The sequence below is a fragment of the Carya illinoinensis genome, chromosome 6 (assembly GCF_018687715.1).
Source record: "Carya illinoinensis cultivar Pawnee chromosome 6, C.illinoinensisPawnee_v1, whole genome shotgun sequence".
NCBI classification, from domain to species: Eukaryota; Viridiplantae; Streptophyta; class Magnoliopsida; order Fagales; family Juglandaceae; genus Carya; species Carya illinoinensis.
In genome coordinates, this window is record NC_056757.1 from 695,015 (window position 1) to 715,575 (window position 20,561).

The 20,561-nt window shown below is 36.0% G+C and overlaps 2 protein-coding genes and 1 long non-coding RNA gene across 6 annotated transcripts; 1 reads left to right on the top strand and 2 right to left on the bottom strand.

The window, feature by feature from the left end:
• Positions 1-1,619: 1,619 nt before the first annotated feature.
• LOC122313160 (uncharacterized membrane protein YjcL) lies at positions 1,620-6,690 on the bottom strand. The gene is made up of 6 exons (XM_043127916.1): positions 6,297-6,690; positions 5,597-5,823; positions 3,089-3,199; positions 2,754-2,909; positions 2,168-2,409; positions 1,620-2,049 (listed from the first exon to the last, which is right to left on the bottom strand). The coding sequence occupies exons 1-6, from the start codon at positions 6,581-6,583 to the stop codon at positions 1,726-1,728; spliced, it is 1,347 nt and encodes a 448-aa protein (XP_042983850.1). The 5' UTR covers positions 6,584-6,690; the 3' UTR covers positions 1,620-1,725.
• A 389-nt stretch (positions 6,691-7,079) lies between these two features.
• On the bottom strand, positions 7,080-11,450 carry LOC122313161 (probable RNA-binding protein 18). 4 transcript variants are annotated; one of them, XM_043127920.1, is made up of 5 exons: positions 10,993-11,450; positions 9,442-9,534; positions 8,178-8,251; positions 7,945-8,071; positions 7,080-7,672 (listed from the first exon to the last, which is right to left on the bottom strand). In XM_043127920.1, the coding sequence occupies exons 2-5, from the start codon at positions 9,442-9,444 to the stop codon at positions 7,364-7,366; spliced, it is 513 nt and encodes a 170-aa protein (XP_042983854.1). In that variant the 5' UTR covers positions 9,445-9,534; positions 10,993-11,450; the 3' UTR covers positions 7,080-7,363. The 4 variants fall into 4 exon arrangements, with proteins under 4 accessions (XP_042983854.1, XP_042983853.1, XP_042983851.1 ...); XM_043127919.1 differs by having other exon boundaries at positions 10,988-11,450; XM_043127917.1 differs by lacking the exons at positions 9,442-9,534; positions 10,993-11,450 and having other exon boundaries at positions 8,178-8,257.
• A 1,702-nt stretch (positions 11,451-13,152) lies between these two features.
• On the top strand, positions 13,153-14,461 carry LOC122314157. The gene is made up of 2 exons (XR_006243624.1): positions 13,153-13,773; positions 13,848-14,461. It is a non-coding gene; the product is annotated as an uncharacterized LOC122314157 (long non-coding RNA).
• The last annotated feature ends 6,100 nt before the right edge of the window (positions 14,462-20,561 follow it).

The window sequence follows — 20,561 nt, forward strand, 5'->3', positions numbered from 1 at the left end:
AAGAAAAGCTTGCCTTCCAGCAACATGTTTTCTGCATTGGTGTGCTGCTGGTCCACGTTTGAGGCTGCTGTCTGCTGTGTTTGCACTTTTCTGCATGTGTGATGTTGTGGTCCGAATGATGCTGCATGTGTAAGTTTTCTGCTCCAGCCGTCCAAGGGTCTGCATGTGTGAGTTGCTATGAGTGGCTGCTGTCCGAGTGATCTTGTTGCTGCATGTGTGCTGTCCTGCATGTGTGAGCTGCTGTCCGAATGATCTTCTTTCTACTGCTTGGTGTAGTAGCTGCTGCACATGTGAGTTTTCTGCTTCCGAGTGATCTCTTTGCTGCACGTTCATCTACTCTAAAAAGAAGAACAAAGTTGTTGTCCTGCATGTGTGCATTTTTCTGCATGTGTATTGCCCAAACTACCCTTGTTATGAGAGGAATAAAAATGGAATATTTATTGTCATGTGAAGTAATTGTATTATAAATATTTTTAAGCACAAAAATACCAGAATTTATCAATTGACTCAAGTATTGTAATCTATTGCATAATTAAGTACTTAAATCATTTTTTATTAAACAATTTATTCACTTAAGTAACTTAATCATGCAGTTTTAGCGCTTCATCACACCCCCCAACTAGCTTTTTGCTAGACTCTAGCAAATAAAGTGAATGAATTCATGCGAAGGCGAGTTTTCCAACTATAATTCCAAAAGAAGTTCGAGGATCACATGCCATGAAATAACTTGTTGAGTTTAAGAACACTGGAGATAGATTAATATGAATTTTGTATCAACTGAGAGATTTATACACAATTTAGTTAATCAACCAAGAGAATTACATGTAACAAAGCTTGCTTTCTTTCAAGTGCATGGAAATGGGGTTAGAATTTCAAGATCGACTACCAAGAGACATTAACAATTTCAATCACAACAACCAATCTGAGAAAACCACATGGTCTTACTCTAATTCAAAACCATTGTAGTGACGGCTTTCACGCTATTACACTTTGAAATGCGCCTACTTTTTTTTTTTTTTTGGTAAGGGCCCCGGTAATAGGCAGCCTTTTCCACTACACAAATGTAATTTTTGTTTTTTTTTTAATTTTAATTTTAATTTTTTTATTTTTTATGTTTTTAGATTTCTTAATGGGAGAATCGGACCTATGAATGTGCGTCTACCCACACTTTCACAAGTCAGCCCTTACCACTAGTCTACCTAAAGGATTCTTCTCTCTTTTTTTTTTTTTTTTATCCCTGGCTTGTCCATTTTCTCATTTAATTCATTTCAGATTTATTCCTAAGCCATTAGAATATGGTTCATTAGAGTCTCAAATAATTAAAGTGTAAATCAACCAACAATGACTCAATGTAGTCTTTCTAGGCCTTCCGGGTATGTGTTGTGTGTGTTTTAGCAAAACTTTTAACATCTTTCCCTTGGTTTAACAACTAAATAAAATGGATAAGTCCCTCTTTTGACATATACTCATATTTGCATTACATTCCACATGTTCCATGACCTCAACAAATCTCTTTTTTTTTTTTTTTTTTTTTTTTAGTGGACCAAAATATGTTTAAGGCATGCAAACAGATAAATAAAATATTGCATGAGGAAGAATGACTCAATTGCAATATGAGCTTTTCAACGGTGGGTTTCCCGAAATTCGAACTACTTCCCTTGCTTCATATAATTACATTGTAACGCTGCATATTATACAGTTTTGGCGATCCAAAAGTAGTCAAGTTTACATCAATTTTAAAACTGTCACCCCAAATGCAATGCCGAGAAAAGTTGCAATAGCAATTCCAAAAATGCCAGCTAGAATGCCAGGAACAACCAAAGAACTCCAAGCTTTTGCCGTGGCCATTCCGCATGCAGTCGTAGGACCTCCAACGTTAGCATTTGATGCCAAAAGTAACAACCTTAAATCAAAGCGAAATAATTTTCCTAATCCAAGGATCACGGCAAGATGAACTGCTATTTGGACTAGAGAAAACATAAAAATACTCGGTGCCGTGTTTATGACATTCCATATACTCCCACTAGCACCAATCACAGTAAAAAATACCTGTTTCTCAAATGAACAAAAACATGTTACTTATGAACAGGGCAAAAGCTAGGTGCTTAGCCAATAGAGATCAAATCTGTTCAGAATGCTGAAAACCAAACTAAATTCATGAACTGACCTGCATGAGTAACAAAGCCATAGCCTCACCGGATGGTGCAAGATAACCAAACTGTTTTGGAAGTGCCGTGGCCAGAATAACAACAATCGCTGTTATGGCTGGGAGGCTGCCCCCTTGAATTCCAAAAAACTTTGTGATATAAGTGCCAGTCTTACAGATGACAAATGATACAGCAAGCGCTGTAGCCATTTGTAGCACAGGCAGTTTGTTTCCAGACTCAGATTCCATCTCTGTTACAGCATCTGCCAAAGTTCTACCTTTCATTACATGTCATTGTTATGGTGATACAATTACATAATTTACATTCACCTGCTACTGCCATTTTTTGTCAACTTAAAAGTATTAGAAGCTAAAACAGAATATGAAATCCTCGTATTTCCATTTTTTATAGATTAGTAGCACATGTACCCAATGAGTTTCAAACCCACAACCTCACAGTCCACCAAATTCTTACCAGAAGAGAAAGCACATGTATAATTTTATTTTTTTTTTTTATTTGTATGTATAAAATATAAGGGAGATGAACCAACAACTCTACCACCATGACAGAATCGCCATCTAATTTACAGTTCATAATTTTGCTCACCATTGGTCGACTTGGAAGTCTCAGGGGGTATTTTAGAAGCTAATGCAAACAATGTCGTAAAATATGCAGCACAAATAACATTATCCGCAGCTAATCCAGCAGCTAAAACTGATGGAGAAACACCAAGGGCTTCAGAAATGGCCACGTAATTGACAGCTACACAACATATCAAAAGAACAAAAACAAAGAAAGTGTTACTCATGGCAGGGAATTCTAAAATATATGCATAGCAAGAGGATACCACAACCAAATAGATATATCTCATGAGTATTTAGGATGGTGTCAACAATGGTTTTTAAAATTTCTGTAGCTCAAGAAATTTAAAAGTAAATTACCACCACCAATGTGTCTGCCCATGAGTGCAGCTGCTATTTTCCAACTATCCTGACCAAGTGATTGCATTGGCACCAACACATATGCTACTGCTGTTCCAATTGTTGTTGCAACTGCCACACGAAAAAGGAAAAAAAAAAAAAAAAAGATCGTGTCAAGACTCCAAAGCACAGAATGCAAATAAATAAAACTAAAGCATAGCATAGTTGAGTGTATTGAATGATTAATCTACAGTTATTAGTATATTTCCCAACTCATAACTGTCACGGATCTCTATAATCACGGAGAAAGAAATGTGCAGAGACCAACCAACAGGTTGATAAAGAGAGAGACATGATTTGGCCATGGAAAGTGAAACATGGGTTTCAGAAGGAGACTTTTGGCAGATCATAGTTGCATGGGTGCCTTTGGATTAAAAGTTGATTCATTTCTTCCCATGTCAGATAACTTATTACAGTGAACTTATTACAGAGCCACAATAAAATATTTAGAGAAACCAAATCAGGAACTTGAAGAGACTTAAAAGCTGAGGTGGTACATAAAATTTATGTAGAGTCATTGTTCTGTTACCAACATCTGTCAAGCATGGTCCACTTAGGACTTTGGACCTAAGCCTCCAATCAGCTAGCATAAGATGATATGAGGAAAATAGAAGTCAAATTAATTTGAATAGGAAAAGCCGCAAGCATTAAATGAAAGACAGAGTGACAATCTACTGATTCAACCTGCACTTCTGATCTATTCTATGCTGAAATATATAATTAATGAATATTTACAACATAACCAAAACATTCATTTATATACCAAAATGCCTGCAGTAATCAAGCAATGCATTGATCAGCAAGTCATTTTGAAAACCAAAGATAGCAAAGACCAAGAGCCAGTTGAGGTTAAGTAACAAGCAACATATGGTTATTCCATCATTTAGGGCTTTGCAAAAACACCATCACTCTGACTCCGCTCTGATCAGCATCAGATTTTGTCGGCATCATGGTCAGAGTCAACTTGGGCACAGTCAATTTGTCAGAGTCAAAGTTGAAGTCCAAACGGGACTCTAAAACAAATCATACTTTGACTCTAACTACGATTTCACCTTTAATTTAAAAAACAATTCATCACAGATTCTTATCGTAAAAGGTATCACTTTAGTAAATGATACTCTAAACAGCTCAATGAACCAACACACGGTTACCTGAGTTATCCCAATGTCAACTGTCAAGCGTTCGAGCCTCTCTCACTCCATTGCCATCCATTTTTAATTTGCTTTTGAGTTAAGACTTGCAGTGACAATTTATAATTCCAAAGCTGTGACATTTCTAAAAGCCATCACTAAGTCACTATCGGATACTCAAATCTGCTTTTGCTTTGTACTCGGGGTTAATATCACTCAATTAACCCTTGGGCTGAAAGCCCTTGTTATTCCCCCAATATTTTGCTTGAATGTTTTATCTTCCTGATCCTTTGAAATCATCATCATCAACCAGTTCCCACAAACTCCCTCTCTTTTTCTCCATACAGATGGAGAGGAGACACTCTGATTTAGCTGCAACTCAACTGCTGTGATTTTTTTCACCGGAACTCTAAATAAAATTACCAAAAACACCATTACGGAGTTTTTCATTCTGGAGCTTTTTGTTTTTATCGTCTATTTTTTCCTCATTTTTTCCCACATGTATTTTGATCTTCTTCCGTAGATCTTTCTTCATTTCTTTGTTATTTCAACCATAGCTAGTGAAAGAGATTTGAAAGGAACTCCTGTTAGCGGAGTTTGATCAAGATTCCGCTGGATTATAAAACACACCATGCAGCAATTAAGGAGATTGAGTGTGCCAATTTTGGATACCCTAGTGGCAGTGCCCTAGTTGAAAACGAAGGTTTGAGTTCATCTGCTGCTATGCAGGACACCTATTTTTTTTTATTTTTTTATCAAGGCACTTTCTTTTTTTCATTTTGTGGATTCTACATTGAATTATAGCTCATGGGTACCAATTCTTCTTCTAGGGTTTTATTTGGTTGTAACTATTCGCCATTTTTTGTTTGTTTGTGGGGAATATGAAGGAAAATTGTAAGAATTTTCTAAGCTCATTCTATTATTTATTATTATTATTATTATTTTTTTCCGTATAGTCGCCTCCCCAACTCTGAAGAAATTCCAGCTCCTACGACTCTGACATCATCGGTGAAGTCAGGAGGAGTTAAGCCTGAGCCGGAGTCCAGAAACAACACCAACTTTAATGCTAGTTGGAGTTTGGATTTGTGAACTCCAACTCTGTTAGAATCGGAGCTCCATCCTACCATTATTGGAGACGATCAGTTAATTAATCAGTAATAATCCTACCTGTGCAAACAGATCACAGCCTATTGCTTATCATAGCACATAACAAAATTCCAAGAAACAACACCAGTGACATTCTCTCTTTCAATATTTAAGAGACGTACAGCCATGTCTAACAAAAAAAACTAACATATAAGTACATTATAGTCCACCCTTCTATATGAGTAAGATTTACCTGAGCCCAGCAAGAAAGCCAAGAGAAGTGTCCCGGTTGACTTTATCACGCGGCGTAGGTCTGCTCTAAACAATAACAATGGTACAGCCATTGGGAGCAGAAACTCCAACACTACTGAATATGCTGGAGCTTCATTCGCAATAATCCCCAAATTACTTGCTGCAAGTCCTACCAAAATGCTCACTAAAGCGCCACTCAATGTACTTCCGATCTTGGTCTTCTCCGACCTACAGTTCCAATGAAAACGTACTTTTTAAGTTTTCTCTCGATTAGAGTATATCATCTCCCAGAAAATGCAACAAATTAAAATTTCAAATAATATCTCTCTTTCTCAAGAAACCAAAATTCAATGAGGTTGCACCTATTAAATTGATTCAGCTGAAGGAATTTTCCAAAATTCTCTTATTTGCAACCGGATTTTTTTTACAAAACAAAAAAAACACACTTTTCCTTCACTTTAATTTTTTCAAAAGCAAACGTTCAAGTATATCCTTTTATTTCTTTTCCAAAAAGCTTTCATCACGTGGGTAATGAAAAATTGCCTGAAAAACCAAACTTGGTATCTGGGACTTCATTTTCTGGCCCAACAAGAACTAAAAGGTTCCCGTAATTAGCCAGGTGTTCCATTTTCAGGGAGTCAAAACAACACAACCTAATAGAGCATAAAATTATGAGACAGAAGAGAGAAAGGGGGCTTTACCATAAACCGAAAGCGCCGGTGGCGAAGAGAGCGGTCCAGGTACCCCAATGATCATTAGGAGAAATGAGAGGTAGATTGGAGTGGGACCGAGCCGTTACAGTGCGAATCGAACAAGGTTTTAAAGGAGGAGATAAAAAGGTTTGGGCTTTATAAGAAGTGGAGGATGAAAATGTATCACAAGGTAATGAGGTGGCCGTTGAGTTCGAGGTTGTGATTTGGCGGAAGGATGTGTGTGACCGTCTGATGTAAGAGTGTGGATTGCGGAAAGAGAGAACATTTGTCGCCATCAGCCGTCTCTGTCTTCACCGGCGAGCGAGGGGGAGTGCACGTGTGAGAAAGCTCGAGCAGACACTGGGGGTGCATACTGTGTACAGTATAAAAGAGAGCAAGCGGTGTGACACTGGTGTAAAAATAAAAATTAAAAAAGCAATAGTTGCAGTACGTGAGAGCGAGTTTGTATAGTACAATTACTTTAAAAAAATAAATATAAAATTTATATAAAAGAAAATTAATATTTTAATAATAATAAATTCTGAAAAATGTCTATACATAGATTGGGAATTACCCAATTCATCTCTTGCAAAATATAAACATGGGCAATACGAAATTTCACAATTTACAGGGAAGGCGAGATATCATTATGCAAGAGCTGACTTGAATGATCAATTTTCGGTAGCGTCATGAGACGACACCATTCCGCAAGAATTGTTGCAAATACGGGAGGGATAAAATCATTTCCGGTACTCTGAAAAGCAAAACTAAAGATAAAAAGTCTTGTGCCAGTTTATCGACAACTTCTAACTAAAACTTCTTCATCTTTCGTATAAGGCCACAAACATGCCATGGGTTTCACCATTGCTTTTTAGTCACGACACAAAAGGTCAAGATTGATACAAAAAACCATTGCATTGATAATGTCACCATTATACAGTATTACTATGACATGAAATCATTTCCATTTCAGCAAATCGATCATGCTAATGCCTCACAAGGTTCCGAGACTGGGTAGTAAGGTTTCGCAGAACTCTCACTTTGATAAATTTCCAACTCCTAATTATAATTCCCAATTATCTGTTGCCAGAGGGGAGATCCAGCTTTTCACTGCAGGATATGCTTTCCCCCAGCTTCTGCTTCTTTCCACCTGAGCTCTCCTCCTCCTCCAAAGCTTTTAATTTATTCCTGATTGCAGCTATTGTAGCCCCACGACTCATTTGTCCTGAATTACTACCAGAAATACTTGTCCTGTTTGACTCACCCATCGCTTTGGAAGACTTCTCAGCTGTTTCCACCAAGTATTTCTCACTAGCCAGCCGGACAACCAATGGGCGGCCACAAGCTAATTTCCCATGCATCTTCTCCTTGGCCAATTTAGCTTCCTGCATCCTCACTTTAATGGTGGAAATCAATAAATGCTTGAAAATAAAATCATCCCCTTATTTGGATGAGTAATGCTAATCATCATCCCATGATGTAGCATTAGATAATTGGAGATTATTTATTATATTTCACTTGTGAATCTATCATCTAATGTCACATCATGAGATAATGAAAAAAATAATGATGAATAGATTTTTTCTATCTAGATAGACCCATTTCTGTTTTACTTGTCAAAAATAAAAGATAAAACCATCAAAATCAATCAAATTACCTCTTTTGTACTATACTGGACAAAAGCAAAACCCCTTGGTGCTCCGCGTTTTGGGCCACGCGTATGCCACAGGAAATCTTCAGATACAATCTTCCCAAAGGGAGAGAACATCTTAATCAGAGCAGCCCTGAAGATTAAAGTTAAAAAAATAAATAAGAGCAGAGAGAAAACCTAAATTCTCCGTCAAAAGAAATGGTGCAACAAAGAACTCTTAAGCACTTAAAAAATCTTACTCTGTTACTCTCAAATCAAGGTTACCAATGTAAAGTCTGCTTTCACACTTCTCGTCAATAAAACCATTAGGATCCTGCATCGATTCATTACACCTTGTTTAAAAGTCAATAATGCAATGATAGATCATCTTATTATATTATTATTATTATTTCAACTCATAGGTTAGACTAGCATCCAACGGGCCTTGAACCTAATACCTCACTCTCCATCTCATGTTTCTGGAGGAAGAGATATTTGAGCAAGACATCAGTGACCTAGATCAAATTAGATATGAAACACATGATGAACCTATACCCACGTGCGTTAAGCTTGCATATGACAACCATATTGAGCCTTTGCTGGATTCAAATAAGTAATTTTACTTTCAAAGTAAATCAAGTGAAAGAACTGTTTCTTTGCATCATAAAGTTTCAGTTTAAAACCTAGACAAGATTACTGCAGTTAAGTTCACAACGACAGAGTTCCACAGATACGTTGAAAACATCTTGTACCTAACTGGATAATGCATAAGCACCCTATAAACACAAAACTTCATGTATATAATCTAAACCCCACTAGCAATGCCCAACCCCTTACAGATCTATACAAGAAAACTTTGAGCTTGAATGAATTTCACCACATTAAGTTTCAACATCTGTAATATATTTGAAAAAATGCCTAACAAAATCTTAGCAATCACCTGGGAGCACAGGAAGCACTTGGCCTTATATCACCATACAAGTATATAATCAATAAATACTAATGGATCAATTTTTGGGGTGATGCTCAGATACACAACAAGAGAACAATTAGTGTAATGACCTAGGAAAAGTGACACACATACACTATAATATGTAAAAAGACTACTCATTATAAATCTTCCCTAGAATCACTTATAAAGCCTAGTTTCACCCAATAAATAGCAATGAGAGACTTAGCAACCATGACTACCTTTAGAACTAACCCATTTTATGTGGGTTATTACCGTTCCCAATCTGGGATTGGGGTATTACATCTAGCTTTAATAGTGGCTACTTCAGTCAGTTAAACACTAGCTACCGGCCAATGCAGATAAGTGCACCAGCCAAAAAAGGGTGCTTCAAAAGGAAAAACAGAAGATAAACCAGCAAAAACATGCATCAACATCCAATTCCCATGGAAAAGAACTCATGATGAAAATATAAAATAAAAAAAAGAATCCAATCAGAAAAGTGGTTCAGAATCTACAGATTTACAATAAAGACAACTTCCAATTTCAAATATAGTAAGGACTTTTGAACCTACCATGACACCCGGAAGCAATATTATGTCAATGGGAGATATAGTCCACAAGCAAATGAAACCTCCAAAATATTAGATATAACTCTTTGCATGCACCTGCACGTAAAAAAATAAAATGTGATAAGAGTTCAAGACACTTCAAATCATGCTCAAAGACTACATTCCTGGATAACATTAATAAGAGAAAAAAAAAATATCTTATTTTCAGGTCAACATATCTAATGACTAAATCCTAGTACCCAACAGCAAGGACGTCATTAAAGCATACATATGCACTATTCTTGAAATAGCAAAGCTAATTGCATTCGGTACATTAAATAGCAGAATATGCTCTACTCTGCTATGGGTTACAAGTGCTTGAGAAAAATGGCTATGCAGCCACATCCACAAATTTATGGTAATGGAGTACAGATTATGAAAACGAGGTAACTATTTTTTACCAAGGCAATACAAGAGTCCACTCAAGTGAGACTCTTATATTGCCTTGGCCTCCTATATATAAGTCACATTACCATACATTGTAACTTGTACAAAGTATTAAGTAAAAACTATACTTAATGCATATTACCATATTTATATATAGTAAAAAATTAGAAATATTTATAAATATGTATAAATATATATATATAATATACATAAGTAGCCGGGCTGGCCCCCACCCCCACTGGGCTTTCTCCATGCGGGGTGAGGGGCACCGCTGCCCACCCCTACTATTTTTAATCACTGCCTCCTCCTCCCTTTCATGCTAAACTCACTCAACAAAACATATATTTATATGTATATATATGTACCTTGGTTAAATAAGGATGAACACTTAATTTCGACTAATAATTTTTCCCCCTTTTGCCCCTGCTTTTCTCACCAAATTCCGTTGTCTTCCGTTTTGCTCTTCGTTTGGCGACTAACTTTGTTATCTTTTTACATTTCTAAAGTTTATCTCTACCGTTTTGTAATTATTTCATAACTTTCCAGAAACACTTCCCTTCATCTTTCTCGTGTTTTCATCTCTTATATTCCTCACTTCTCCACACATAGAAGTTTGTGGCCTTCAAATTGATTTTCGTTCTTCTGAATCTCAACATTTCTTGGGTATGGTTTTTTTATTCTTCTCTCAGTCGAAGATGTCTGAATTTTTACAGGATGATTAAATAGATCATACGCATATGCATGAGACAAATCAAACCGAAACACAATCTGTTTCAATTTGTACAATTTCACTAACAAAATCATACCCATATACACGAAACCAAACTAAATCCAAACTCAATCTGTAATACATGTCTAATTGAAAAAAAAAAAAAAATCATCTTCAGACGATTTCACAAACAGAGGGTGGGTATAGATTATATGCATATGCATGAGACAAAACCATACGCATGCACAATCTGTAAGATGTTGAAATTTTCTACAAGTTGAGTAAGAAAATCACACCCATATACACGAAACCAAACAAAAAAAAACAATCTGTAATACACGTGTACATCTAAACAAGAAAACAAAAATCCCTCAGACGATTACAGAAACAGAGAGGGGGGAGATCTCAGAGAACCTTACACCCAGACCCGACGGCTGCCGTTTTTCTCATTTCTGTTGTGACCACACACTGTTTTGTGTGATTTTCTGGAGGGTTGCGCTTGTTCGTGGTGAAAACTTGAGATGGAACAGAGAGAAGGGAGGAGAGATTGGGATCGACTGAGGGAGAGAGAAAGAACGAGAGGGAGGCTGAACAGAGGATTTACGAGACGGAGATAGACGGAGAGAGGAAGAGTGTGGCGGCTGTTGTCGGTGGAATCTCGGCGAGACGGCGACGCAAGGAGAGAAGAGGCAGCGTTGTTTAGTACGGAGAGAGAAAGAGAGAGTCTGAGAGAGATATGGAAGACGCCGTGTTAGGAGAGAGATTTCTCAGAAATGGTGAGGTTGTCGGACCCGGCGCAGGAGGGGAAAGAAGGAGAAAGATTTTAGGGTTTGATGGATGTTGGATGGAACGGTGTCGTGTAATGGAGGAAAAGGAGGGGGGAAGGGATGGGATTTCCGTCTAAAATTAAGGAGGGAAGGTTGGGCTTGTGTTTTGTTTTTCTTGGGCTTTAGTCGTGGAAAATAGATGATGCTGTAAAAAGATGATGATACATTTACTACTCTCTTATTTTTTTTATTATTTTAATGTATTTAAAATTTTTATTTTTTTATTAGTTTCTTTTAAATAATTTTTTAACATCCTTAATCATTAAAAAAAAAATATACAATTTCACTAATAATTACTTTCTTAACTATTAAGTAAACAAATAAATTTAAAAAATAAAAATAAATAAAAAGAGTAATAAAATGATAGTAGGAGGATAGTAAGTCTATCATTATTTACGAGGGTTTATATTATAATTATATCATTAAATTATTTAATGCTTACTATTGTAGTTTGTAGTTTTAAAATTAACACATTATATATTTGTTATGAAAATAACAAACATAGAACATACACATTCAACTATAACTGTTAAAATTAACAATAATAGGTTTGTTAGTATAATTATAAATTTCCTTAAGGAAAGAAATTATAATTTCTTGTAGGCAGATTTAGAGTGAGACAGGGTTTTATAGTGGAGAAATTCAAAACGATTTGTAGGCCGATTGATTTTGACAAAACAATATAAAGAATGAATAATTATTTCAAGCTTCAATCCCGATTCAAATAATTTCATTTTCTCAATTATTGTACTTTTTTCATTAGAGACCCTAACTTTTTTGTTCTTTTTCATTTATTTTTTTCTCTTTTAAATATAAATAACTTTTCAGGAAGTAAAATAGAGGGAAAACTCTCTATCCTCTGTCTAAAATTTAGGATTCAATTATAATTAAAGTATATCTTAAATCCTCTTGATCATGTTTTATGAGTTTCTATATATCTGTTTTTCATTTCAATAATTCTCTATCCAAAAATTTGGTCATTTCTTGTTTTGTTCCTATTAAGATTTGTCTACTTTCTTTTAAGAACAATACCGTCTCATGACAAATTTAAGATTTTCCATATTACTTAATATTTTTGTTCATCTTACTTGAGGTAAAATATATGAATATCTGTAAATTTTTTTAAGATTTAGAAATATCAGATTTAAAATTATTTTGCTTTAAAAATGAAAATAAAAAATAGGAGATTAAAAAAAATTATTCTTAAAAAATATTTTTAATTCTCTCTACTAATTTTAGTTTTTTAGTTTTTTTGAAATTTCTTGATAAGAAAAAGAAATAATAATAATAATAATTATTATTATTATTATTATTATATCACAATTAATTGTTTTACTCTATAAGATATTAACATAAGATGCTATATATGATGATTAATGATTATATAAATAGTTTTTAGCTCCAAAATTACCTAGTAATAGTAATAATTATAATTATATTAATTGTGGATGGGAGAAAAAATAAGTCATGAAAACCCCAGAAGTTTCCACATAGCTAAAATAGGAATAGCGTGGTAAAATCTGGTAGTTCCTAGTGTCACCTTTCGCAGGCTTCCATCTCATTCTAGACCTCTCTCTTTCCTTCACAAAACGAAGTGCCGCTTTCCCTCTCTACTCCTTACTATTCTAATCTTATGAAACAAAAATACTAAATGAAAAATAATCACGCCGATGAAATGAAAACAAACCCAACGATGCAAATAACAAACCTGAAGAGAGAAAACCTAAAGATAGAGAACTCACAACATGCAAATATAACATCCTAGATCTCGGCTTTTATTTTTGAACTTTCTTCACTCTTTGCAACTACCTACATATATACATTATATATGCATTCTTTGTATCATCTTTACCGTACATCCCCTTTCTTCCATCTATTTTCAAGCACTTAACCTAGAAGGTCTGGCCCTGGACCATCATTGAAGTGGGCACATTTCTAGGCATGTTGGCGATACACATGCAAAGGTTGACTCGAAAACTCAATCTCGACGCCCAGATCATTTGTCTCTAAGATTTTTGGGGCTGACTCGAGTTTTGGGACTGGTTCAAGGACATCAAAATTGTAAACGAAGACATTTCGCTAATGTACCAGTTTATGCAAAACATGTTCTCCGTGAATGTGACCGACTTGATTTTGCCGGTACCATTCTCGACTAGGTCAACCCTGGAAAAGCTTTGCGATTTCATTGACTCCTGTTCATTGTGACCGTTGCATAGAAGCATAATGTTGGCTATGGGGTTCCTCTCCCGTTAATGTTCGAGTACTTTAGCGGCCTTCATGAGCGCATCGTTCAGGCAAGTTCCTTGATACAACCTATAGCCTCGATGACCTTTCTCATCGATCTCTGGCCTTTCGTAGTCATCCTCATTAGAGGTAACGAATAGAGTCGGTGCTTTCCCTTCAATTTCTAATTCTGAAAACTATCTATAAATACCTGGATTTGTTAGGGGTATTTATATCACGGGAAGCAGTTTGACCATTGCGGCAATCAAAGCTCCCCACAGTTTGACCGATGCCTTTCTCTTGAACGCCAGTTGAGTTCGTTGCATCCGTCAATTAACTAGATGAGTTCATGCACGGCTTCCAAACATTAAAGATGAATGTATTACACCGCTTCGTAGAAATACACTTGCCAATTTTTTTGAGTGTTCAGTTTCCACGGAGACGTAACTATATGATTGGCTTTAACGAAGAGATTAGACTATCTAAGGGGAGAGTCGGTGGATTCCAAGAAGCAATTCAACGAAGAGAGTTGGATATGGTTGACGTTTGAGAGTGGATGAACATCCAATTAATGCGGTATTAATGCCAAGTCATGAAGTGAAAACTCCGCTTTTATATAATTAAATAGATTCATCTGTACTTATATGTTTGTTATGTTTGAATTGTCTCTCCTCTTCCGTTTCACTTCTTCCATTTGGCGCTATTCACAGTTAACTTTAAATGGTCTCTTTTGTATATCGTTCTCTCAAATTGGCACAAAATTTGTAGTATTCAATAACTTTATGGCAAGCGGTAAGACTGTATGACTAAATCAATAAATGCATTTAAATATCACCAATCCAGTTTCTTTTATTCTTTCATCTAACTTCTTCCATAAATAAACTTTGAAAAAAAAAAAAAACCTACTATGTTGCTCAATCAAGGAAAGAAATGAAGAAATGCATAAGAAATGAAAGAAATGCTGCTCAATAAATGCATTTAAATATCACTAACCCAATTTCTTTTATTCTTTTATCAAACTTCTTCGAGAAATAAACTTTGAAGAATCTCAAAAGGAGCTGTAAAAAAATAAAATAAATAAAAAACTAGTATGCCGCTCAATCAGAGGAAAGAAAAAAAGAAATGCGCCGAAAGGAGAAAGAGATATGCTACATCGAAAATATCTCAAAGTAATAAAATTTCAAGTTGGATATACGGAGGTTGATGATATATTAACTTTTAAAATTCCAAAGGAATACCTTTTTGCATCAAAACTTCTCAATCCTAAACAAATGAACGCATATAATTTAATCTTTCAAAACTTGCTCTCAGATTCACCTATTGCATTTTTTATTGATGGCCATGCTGGCATAGGAATTTTTTTTATATATAAATCACTTCTTGCTGAAATCAAATCAAAACACATAATAGCACTCGCAATTGCATCATCTGATGTTGTTGTATGTATTTTACCTAGAGCTCTTGCTAAACTATTACATGTTGCGAGACTGATTGTATGGGATGAATTAGATATATCTACAAAACAATCTATAGAAGCATTAGATATGATGTTGTGAGATATAAATAATACATATTTCCCATTTGATGACAAAGTTATTATTTTTTGTGGGAATTTTTATTAGGTTTTACCTATGATTCGTAAAAGCACAAGACAAGAATAAATTGATGCAAGTTTAGCCTTCTCTTACCTATGACCTACTTTAAAGAAAATCAAACTAACAAAAATTATGAAAGCGGGATTAAATCCTTATTTCTGGCTTTATTTAATTCAAGTTGGCAATGGTACAACACTAATCACTGTTGATGAAAATATCAAAATTCTCAAAGAGATTCTTATTCCTTATAAGAGCGAAATTGAATCTTTAAGTTATTTAGTAGATTCTATTTTAGGATATATTTGTAATTATTTAGAGAATTTTATCCAAATGACAAATGATCAATTAGTTAACAAAATAAATTTCATGCTCATTCAAAAATTTCCCAATGAAATGATGCGATATTACAGCTTTGATGAAACAGTTGACGCATCTGAACAAAGCAATATGGAAGATTTTTTAAATACTTTAACATCAAACGGACTTCCACCACCTGAATTATTGTTTAAGAAAAATTGTATCATCATGTTACTCAGAAATATAATTCCTTCTGAAGGCTTATGTAATAGCACATGGTTGATTTATTGTAATCATAATGTAATTGATGCAAAAATTTCAATTGGTCATGGAATATAAATCCTTCAGAAAAATTAGTCGTAATGTCATTGATGTAAAAATTTCAATTGGTCATCACAATGGCAAAGAGATTTTTATACCTTGAGTTGTCTCCATTGTGGGTATAATTCCCCCTAGTAATGGGAGTTGCAATCTTGTCTTAGCTGATGATGATGATAGGATTGCATTAATAGTGAAATAATTTATTTATTCTCTGTTCAGTTTGGGTGGAGTTGGTGCTGACAGGTTAATGCCAAGAGGATTGTGTTGATAGCCTACTGAGGTGTGGGTTTTCCAGTTGCATTGAGGTTTCCACGGGGGTGTTTGGAGCATATCTAAAAAATTTTAGGCTCTTTTCACAAGTAAATTCTAGCTTGTGAGGTTTTGCGTTGCTCTCCCTCTGGGTTTCAATTATTCCTTCTACCTGTATCCCTTTCCCTTTTTCATTTCTAGTAAAGTGTTGTTGATCCATCAGTTGCAGGGTTTATTTGATAAGAGACATACTCTGTGGTTTGTGGGTGCTTGGATCAAGTTTGATTATGATATTTGTGAGGGCCAAAGGATGGTGGGGGATGGGTGTGGTTCTATTTCTTTGCTCGGGATTAAGGGGGTTGTGGGTAGGATTGCTTGAGACTAATTAAGGATTTTCAGCTAGTATCTTTGGTCTATATGGAAGATCAATCAGGATTGAATTGAGGAATGTGCAGAATATTTGAAAGTGACCCAATATGCCACAAGCGTAGCAAAAGTCCGACAGTCTTTCATATTTGAACACCACCTACGTATCAATGTTGTAGACTCTAGGAAGAGTGAAACCTTGTTACAATGGATAAGTGATATCAATTTTCACTTTGATCATGATGAATTTCTTGCTCGTAATTTCGAATTCAGAATCTTTTTCAATCTCTATTAGATTACCCAAGGCCTTCCCAATCTTTATAGCATTTTCTTGTGTTATGTGGTCTAGTGGGAGGCCATGAATCTGTATGTAGAAAGTTTGATGGTTCAACCGAGTCTCTTGCAAGGTGGCCATGACTTGAGAATTAGCAAGTGTCATTTGAAATTCCATAGGGCTTGGTTGATGATTCATTGCTTGTCTTATGAGGATTGAAAGGTGAATAGGAATAAGTTAGCTTCCAGGTCTTCAATTAGTAATTATTGTATGAAATTCTATGCGGCTTTGATGTTTACATGGATGCCAAATTTATTCAATGGGCGTGCAACAACTAGACGCCCTACCAATGCAAGCTCTGGTGTGTTTTTTGCTTCTTCTACTGAAAGTTCGAGCTTGAGGTCTTTCCAAAAGAGTGCTTTAGTTTGTGAGATTAGAAAATCCATATTCATCTATGTAGTTGGATTTGGAGTTTAGTTAATTTTATGAGGGTGAACAGGAAAACTCCATTGAGGAGTGAATTATCACTGGGTTGTGTGGAGAGACTCTAGAGAGAGAGTGGAAGGATCTTGTGAAAATCGAAATTGAACTAGTTAATGAGAAAAAATAGAGTAAGGAAGGACAAACATAAGAAGTGGAAGATGATTTGTAATGACACAAATTAATAATAATAAAATAATTATCTTTTATTATTATTTTGACTCAAAAATATATAATTCAATGTGGAAGTTTTTCTTGAATAGCAAAGTCAAACTCCAAAAGAGGTGTTTTTATATATACATATGCATAAACCAATACCAATGTTTGACATCAATAAGTTTGGAGTAGATATTGAAAAAAAAAGGTGAGGAAGGGATAAAGTTCTTTGGAGAACAAAAACAACCAAGACACTTATTACAAGGCTTGGTGCCGATAGAGTGGAGAGAGAGAGAGAGAGAGAGAGAGAGAGAGAGAGAGAGAGAGTTTTGCAATTAAAGTGAGGGAAAGAAAAATTTGATAAAGGGTTGTTAGAGAAAGATAGAGTTAAGTGAAAATAGTTGGAGAGGCTGAGAGAAACAAAAGAAGACTCACTGTACGATACAGAAGTGCATGGACGTGCGATGTATTTTGGGTGGATGTCCCACTGGCTTCCAACACGCAGTCAGCGTCCTCTAGAGTGTTTGTGTTTTTACAAATAATACATGAAGAAAAGATATTTATAAATATATTTGGGAGATAGTGTAACCACCCGCTCATTTCTCTCTCATTGGCATTGAGTCTCGTCATGCATGCTGAGCCTCGATGATGTGTTTTTAAAAGATATTAAGTGATTTTTAAAGTAAACCTAGTGTTTTAAAGCTACGAGTATTTTAAATGAAATATTTTTAATGTTATTGAACTAAGTTTGATTTAAAATAACACAATTATAATGTTTTTGAAGAGCTCCAAAAATATTATAATTGTGAAAAATTTATTTATTTAAATGAGTTTAGTCATTTAAAAATATTATGAGAATTAAACTATGTTGAAAAATCTAAATTAATTTAAATGGTTTTATTCTCTTCAAATAATTAACAAGACTTCATCATTTTAATTAATATTCTATCTTAATTCATTTTAGTATTTTAAATTAAATAAATATTTACGCATTTTTAAATCAATATTTAAACTCACTGTTATATCGTTTTGTAGATCCCAAGATGAAAGGTCTGGATTAATTACCTAATCTCCCTCACTTTTCTCTCTCTCTCTCTCTCTCTCTCTCTCTCTCTCTCTCTCTCTCTATTTCTCCCTTTTTTCAAACTGGGTAAGAAAACTCATTCTTTCTCCCCTTACGCCACCGTACACAGCCACCACGATCTTCGACCACCACCAATAGCTTCACCACCTACCTCCATGGCTTCCCTTTCCCCCAACTCTCTCCCTCTCCGTCGGACCACCTCACGCATGCACACACGGCATGCATGGGTTCCTCCACCCACGCTGCTGTACATGGTAACCCAGGCTACCGCACCACCACCACCTTGATCCTCAACCACCCACGACTTCCCCTACTTATTCCCATGCCCAGTCGAAGTCCTCATCTCTCTCTCTCTCCCTCACTCTCTCACATGCCTTCCTTGACCCACAACATAGATCCGTCGCCTCCAGTCGTGCTACCACTCCAGCTCCACTATGCCCCTCCACGGCACTTCCTAAGTCCTCCATGGCAAGCCATGGTCCCCAGCCTTGAAACCTACGGGTTTCCATGCTTTGAGACCCATGGCCCAGACTCCTCCACAAGCCGCCCTATCTTCACCGTGTGCCACCTTGGCATCACTATAAGGTCACCACTTTAGGATCACGACCAAACCCTCTTACGCTCAAATCCACACTTGTAGCCACCTTCAATAGCCCAAACAACCACCGTACGCAGTTTAACCGCCACGTACAACTCTTCCAACATCTTTATAACGGGCAATAAGCAACACACGGTTATCCTGTCGATGGTATAATCCTTTCTCCCTCGTTATATATGTTAAATATTAGTTGATAAGTTGTGGACTGTACTGTTAGTATTGCGGAGTTTGCTGTGTAGTGAAGTGTTAGGCTTAATTGTATAGTGTTGTGGACTGTTCTGTAAAGTATGGGTGTAAGGTGTGTGTCGTAGTTGTGACGCAGCATAGTATTGTAAAGGAAGTACACGTGGAGTGTACTCTATGTGATGGAGTGATGCACCATATGGAGTGTATGCCATAGTAGTGATGTGGCGTAGCGTGTGTGAAGGGAGTACACGTGGAGTGTACTCCATGTAGTGCGGCAATACACCGTGTGGCATACGTCCTAGTGATGTGTGGCATAGTGTGGATAGAAGAGAGTTCACATGAAGTGTACTATGTGCAGTGTCGTAATGCACTGGATGGCGTGTCAGGAATGTTGGGATGACGTAGTTGAGGAGCGTAGAGCGTATTGTGTGGGGTTGGAAACTGTGGAATAGTGTCCCTAAATAGTTGTGATGTGACCCTGTCATAATGATGGGTGTCACGATGTAGTTTGGGAGTAGTCTCGAGTTACGTGACACGATGGAGATATAGTTGTGAATAGAGCCCTATCGTGTCAAGTATTGGGATGAACTTGTAAAGGGGCCGGGAAGTAGGAAGATCCTACTGACCAGGTTTAAATAGAAGTTGGCATCAGAGTATAGAGCTTGTTTATACAAGCGGGCATTTAACAGATTATAAGTTGATCTTAGGTAATAACGGGTAAAGTACATGTGCATCTAGTGAGACACGTGTACTGAACGGATTTACTATATATAATGGGTAATATGTCCTAAGCATGGCTACACGATATTTAAGTCTCAGAGTTGGCTTAAAGTCATATGGCATGTATGGATGAGAATGAGGATTGAGTTTGGGCTATGATACATGAAAGTAGCAATGGGTATATTGTCTAAGATTGGGATGCATGCCTTAATTGGTCTGAGTCATACATCGGAATGTAGTTAATAGGAGAGTAAGATAAAGGTCTTAGTGTCTTAACCCTAAGGTGAATCACATAGGTTCACTTTAAAGGATAAGACCTCGAAATAGAAGGTTGAATTTGAAAAATGTGACCCAAGTGAGTCCCAAAAAGAGGAAACGTGATAAGTAAGACATAGAAGATAGATGTAGTAAATATAAATGAACCCTGAAAGTTTTAGCATAATAAATAACACGTAAGAACAAATGGATAGATGAAGAGTGTTCCAATTAAAGTGTAGTTCTATTTCTAGTATAGTTGCTATTGTATTAGATAGGGAATGACGTTGAGGTTATGTGTATACATATAGGTTGCCATCTGACACTCACATGAATGGACTGCATGAAATGAGTATG